The sequence below is a fragment of the Hipposideros armiger genome, unplaced genomic scaffold (assembly GCF_001890085.2).
Source record: "Hipposideros armiger isolate ML-2016 unplaced genomic scaffold, ASM189008v1 scaffold_986, whole genome shotgun sequence".
Classification (NCBI taxonomy): domain Eukaryota; kingdom Metazoa; phylum Chordata; class Mammalia; order Chiroptera; family Hipposideridae; genus Hipposideros; species Hipposideros armiger.
The window spans coordinates 239920-245837 of record NW_017732336.1 but is presented as its reverse complement, the minus strand read 5'-3'; the positions used below and the strand labels follow the sequence as shown (position 1 = coordinate 245837).

Below are 5918 nucleotides of genomic sequence, written 5' to 3'. Positions count from 1 at the left end.
ACTAGACTGAAGAACAAAACGACAGCAACTTGTCTGTTCCCCTTCCCCCAATTCCCCAGCGCTGTTCCTATCCCCCCAATTCCCCTATTTAAAAAAAAAAAGGAAAAAAATCTTAAAAAGAAAAGATTAGTTTTGGGGAGAGATTGAAACTACAATTAGGTCAGTTATTAAACTAGCTTTGGTTTTATGGACTTTCAGCACGGGATGCCAATTTGGGCCTATTGTTTTATGTTTAATAATAGCCTTTTAGAAGCACAGGTAACAACCTGGACTTGCAATTAGCATATGAAGTGAGAGTCAGGGGGCAGTCTTGTGGTACTGAACTCTTAACCTATGTTAAGGTAGACAGTGTCAGAATTGAGTTTTTGCTGCAGTTAACAATGAGCAAACCCTGCTGGAAGTAGGAGACCACTTTACAGGATCCCTCCTGTGGCAAACGTTCTGGTGGTTTAGGATGAACTCCCTTTCCTCAGGCTCAAGAAAGCTGGGAACTACCTTACCCAGGAGACACTGCGCTGAGTTGAGCCAATGAAAAATCATGATGAAAATACTTACATGAGATTTCACCCTGTTGGGGCGGGACTTCCGGTCTCCTCCTCCTGGCGGCCATCCTTGCTGTTCTGAGTATCTTCTGGTTTTGGATTGCGGGGTCTGGATCCAGGTGCCATACTGAAAAGTCGTGGAGGAGTCGTGATCCCCGCCCCACAGACGCGGGTCTGATGCTCGGCGACGACGCCCGGGTGACCCGCGCCAGGGCCGGGTCAGGGACCGCCGCGCCTGGGGCCTCCTAGACTCCCGCAGCTTCCGCCCCGCCCACAGAGTCCGATGGCGGCGGCTGCACTGAGGGGCCCGGTTCAGGTGAGTGCGCATCCCCCGGGTTCTCACCGCCCTCATCCCATCCAAACCCAAAAGCCACGGTGCGGGGCGCCTGCTCACGTTCTGCAGCCCAGGCCCCGGTGGATCGCATAGGTGGGGGAATACAGGTAATCATGACAGTGCTACTAGTTGGTCAGGAAGAGGAGGAGGGTGCCTGATGAGAAGTGATCACGGTTACTGTAGGTGAGAGAGAATAGTTTTGCAGGTGACTAAGGCTTCGATGGGATGAGTGGACATTGTGGTTGTGGAACCAGAGGAATAATTGAGACAAGATGACATTGAGGACAGGGCTCCTGCTTATTCACTGCTGTATGGAGTCACCTGAATTTTGTGGTGAGCTTTGGTGGGGTCTGCGGAGTTTCCGTCTTGCCGGTGGGTAAGCTCTGGGGCTGATACAGTCATTGTGAGTCATTGCTCCTGTAATGGAGATCATCAGGGCTAGGGTTTAAAGGAGGGTTGAGTGGACAGAGGAGTGTTGTGGCCGCTGACAGGAAGAGCAGCACAGAAGTGGAAGTGGGTCACCAGCACCTGAAATTCACTAGTGGTTCGGTATGGCTAATATTGAAGCAAAGATCAGATGTGAAGAGGAGGCCTTCAAAGTAGAATTTGAGGCTTTCCCTTAATGCGTAGCTGTGGGAATGCAACTGGGAACCGAAGATGTGAGAGAGTTACAGGGTACAGAATGATATGCATATTGAGAAGTGTGAGCTGATAGCTTCAGGGCCCTAGTTTTGGGGACTGGAGGGTGAAGCATAAGCCCACTTTTGGCTGAATCTGTAGTCACAATCTACACACCCCAGGGGAGTTGATGGGCCGGGTGGATGGGACCCTACAGGCCAGAGCGAAAGCTTGGATTACATTTCTGTACCCTCCTGCCTGATGTTGTTGAGAGCTGAACACAGTGACTAAAGGGACCCTGAGGATAGGGTGGGCATCAGTGGCACCTAGGTGTGGAATTCCTCTGAAGTGGGGAGCTTTAGAGGATCAGTGTGGGATAGATTTGTGGGAAGATGGACTGTGGGTTCTCGGAAACAGAATGTTCATGGTTTCATCTGTCCCTTATAACAGGACAGTGTGACCTTTGAGGACGTGGCTGTGTTCTTCTCCTGGGAGGAATGGAGGTTCCTTGATGAGGCTCAGAGACGCCTGTACTTTGATGTGATGCTGGAGAACTTTGCACTTATATCCTCGCTGGGTAAGACTCACAGCCTCCCCAGTGACCTGGACTAGGCTCTGTCCTGCCTCACATTCCTTTTCCCAGTGGGTGCTCTGTCCTCACTCATGGACTGTGTGCACTGCTTGTTGCTTCCCCAGTTTTCTGGGGGGTTGCTGTGTTACTATGGATAGTTTGTTTGCACTGCCCTCTTCTCTCCCTGCAGCTCCAATACCTGCTGTACTTCCCTTTTTGGAAGGATTCAAGGTCAGTATTGCAGTGAGCTTAATGGATTTCACCATTAATGGTGAATGGGCTAGATCCATATCATTTCTATGTCCCAGGGCTTGATCCCTTCCTTTAGCTGTCATTTCCTCCTGCCTGCCTGTGCCAGGAATTGCAGGTGTTGTGGTCATTACTCATGTAAACCGTAGGCTTCTTTTCAACACCCTCCTGCACGATTTGTAGTGTTTACACCTGCTTTCTTCCCGCCCCCCCCCCAGCCATGTCAAGATATAAAATTGTGTATATATATTAAAGTGTAGTGTGGTGATTTACACACACACACACACACGCGCACACACACACACACACATTGTGAAATAATTGCCACAATGAAGTTAATTAAACATCATCACCTTATTTTTTTTTTACGGTAAGAGTGCTCAAGATCTACTCTCAGTAAATTTCAAGTATATAAAATAATTATTAACTATAATCACCTTGCTCTTAATTACATCCTCAGAACTTACTCATGTTATAACTGAATCTTTGTATCTTTTGACCAACATCTTCCCATTTCCTCCCATGCCCCATATCCTGACATCCTACTCTTTTTCTATGATTTTAACCTTTGTTTTTTAAAAAATTTATGAGAACATAGCTAACATACACTGTTATATTAGTTTCAGGTGTACGCCATAGTTATTCAACATTTATATACCTAAAGAAGGGATCACCATGATAAGTCTAGTAAGCATCCGACACTTATAATGTTAGAGCTTTTTTTCTTTTACATTTCAGCTGTAATGTGTAAAGGTTCCCATCTGTCTATATCTTCACCAACACTTATCTCTGCTCTTTTGATGGTAGCCATCTTATCAAGTGAGAGGTGATATTGTCATTTTAATTTGCATTTTCCTGATGATTAGTGAGAAAGAACATCTTTTTATATATGTTGGCCATTTTTTGATCTTTGATAAAATGTTTATTTAGGTCCGTTGCCCATTTTTAATTGGCTTGTTCTTTTGCTATTGAGTTGTATGAGTACCTTATATATTTTATTTTACTTTATTTTTTGTACCAGCTGAGCCATCCTGCCACCTGTTGGCAGCTCAGCAATAGCTCAGCTCAGATGCAGCGCCACTGGCCCACATGGGAACTGAACCAGCGGCTCTGTTGTTCAGAGCCTGCACTCCCAAGCTAACTCCTAACCAACTGAACCACTCGGCCGGACCTGGTACCTTATATATTTTAGATATCAATCCCTTATGAGACAGCCTTTACAAATATTTTCTCACTTTTCATTTTATTGATTGCTTCCTTTGCTTTACAGAAGCTTTTTAGTTTGATGTAGCCCAACTTATTTATTTTTGCCTTTGTTGTCTTTGCTTTTAGTGTCATATCCAAAAACATTATTGCCAAAACTAATGTCAAGGAGTTTATCCTCTCTCTTTTTTTTATCAAGAAATTTTACATTTTCAAGTGTTACATTTAAGTCTTTAATGCATTTCGAGTTAAATTTTTTTTTCATGGTTAATCTGTCCATTTATTTATTTATTTATTTTTAAAAAGTTTTTATTGGGGAACATAATGGGAACAGTGTGTTTTTCCAGGACCCATCAGCTCCAAGTTAAGTCGTTGTTGCAATCTAGTCGTGGAGGGCTCAGCTCAGCTCCAAGTTCAATTGCCATTTTCAGTCTAGTTGCGGGGGGAGGGGGTCGTAGCCCACCATCCCATGTGGGAATCGAACCGGCAGCCTTGTTGTTAAGAGCACATGCTCTAACCAGCTGAGCCATCCAGTCGCCCACCAACAGCTCAGCAGCAGCTCAGCTCAAGTCGTTGCCTTCAATCTAGTTGCGGAGGGCGCAGCTCACTTGTCCATGTGGGAATCAAACTGGCAACCTTCGTGTTCAGAGCACGTGCTCTAACCAATTGAGCCACCTGGCCGCTCAATTTGAGTTAATTTGAGTCAAATTGAGTTAATTTTTGTGAGTGATATAAGGTAGGACCCCAGTTTCTTTTCTTTGCATGTGCATATCCAGTTTTCTCAACACCATTTATTGAACAGACTACCCTTTCACCACTGTATGGTATTGGTACCCTTGTCAAAGAGTAGTTGACCACATCTGTGTGGGTCTATTTCTGGGCTCTCTATATCCTACCTCATAGATCTTTGTGTCTATTTTTATTCTAGTACCATACTGGTTTCATTACTGTTGTTTTATAATATAGTTAAATCATGAAGTGTGATGTCTGTAATGTTGATCTTTTTGATCAAATTTGTTTGGCTTTTGGGATTATTTGTGGTTTAAATTTTACTATTCTTCTATTTCTGGTAAATATGCCATTGGAATTTTGGTAGCAGTTGCTTTGAATCTGTAGAGTGCTTTGGGTAGTAGAGATATTTTAACAGTAATAATTCTTCCAGTCCAAGAATACAGGATACCTTTCCATTTATTTGTGTGTTCAGTTTCTTTCATCAGTGTCTTATTGTTTTCAGAGTCCAAATCTTTCACCTTCTTAGTTAAATTTATTCCTACTGTAAAAAGTATTTTATCATTTCTAATGCTATTATAAATGGGATTCATTTCTTAATTTCTTATTGAGATATTTCATTATTACTATATAGATGCAACTGATTTTTTTGTGTTCATTTTGTATTCTTCAAATTTCTGTTATTCTGACAGCTTTTTGGTGATTTTAGGATTTTCTTATATAAGATTGTCATCTGCAAAGAGTTTTACTTCTTTTTCGACTTACATACACTTTTCATTTCTCTTTCTTTCTTTATTGTCTTGGCTAGGACTTCTAGTACTATTTTGAATATCCGTGGTGAGGCTGGGCACCCTTCACTTGTTCCTGATCTTAGAGAAAAAGCTTTTACCTTTTCACTATTGAATACACTGGTAGGTGTGGGCTTATATGCAGCCTTTGTGATATTGAGGTACATACCTACTATACCTAGTTTTTTAATTTTTTATCATGAAACAATTCTGAATTTTGCCAGTTGCTTTTCCTGCATCTATTGAGATGATATATGATTTTTTCTTTATTCTGTTAATATGGTATAGCACATTTATTGATTTGCTTATGATGCACCATCTTTGCACTCGAGGGATAAATCCCCCATGATCCCGGTTTATGATTATTTTCAAGTGCTGTTGAATTTGTTTTCTAATAATTTGGGGATTTTTTGTTGTTGTTTTTAAACATCTGTATTCATAAGGGATGTTAGCCAGTAATATTCTTTTCTTGCAGTGCCCTTGTCTAGCTTTGGTGTCAGGTTAAAGCTGGCCTCCAAAAATGAGTTTGGAAATGTTTCTTCCTATTTAAATTTTTGGAAGAGTTTAAAAAGGATTGACATTGGGCCAGCCGAGTGGTGCGTTGGTTAAGAGTTAGCTTGGGATGCCAGCTCTGAGCATCAAGGCCCCGGTTCAGATTCCATATGAGGGCCCTCTACAGCTAAGCTGGTGAACAACAGCTTGACCTGGAGCTGGGCTGCTGTGAGTTGCTGGCGACAGTGTAGGCTGCAGTGGAGCTGCAGTGGGCTGCCATAAGCTACCTTGAGTGGCTGGCAGCCGGCATGAGTGGCCGGCAGCTGGTGTGAGCTGCCAAGAGCCGCAGTGAGTGACTGTCCAGAGGCCGGCGACCAATCTGCTTCAGCCAG

At 43.1% G+C, this 5918-nt stretch overlaps 1 protein-coding gene across 2 annotated transcripts in view; it reads left to right on the top strand.

The window, feature by feature from the left end:
* Positions 1-588: 588 nt before the first annotated feature.
* LOC109375691 (zinc finger protein 850-like) overlaps positions 589-5918 on the top strand; it is a 16375-nt gene continuing 11045 nt past the window's right edge. Inside the window, exons 1-2 of one of the 2 annotated variants that reach the window (XM_019631187.1) lie at positions 589-858; positions 1945-2071. In XM_019631187.1, coding sequence (XP_019486732.1) covers positions 826-858; positions 1945-2071 — 160 coding nt within the window. In that variant the 5' untranslated portion in view covers positions 589-825. Of the gene's footprint in view, positions 859-1944; positions 2072-2255; positions 2297-5918 lie in introns of those variants that run through there. The other variant, XM_019631188.1, reaches the window with a different exon arrangement.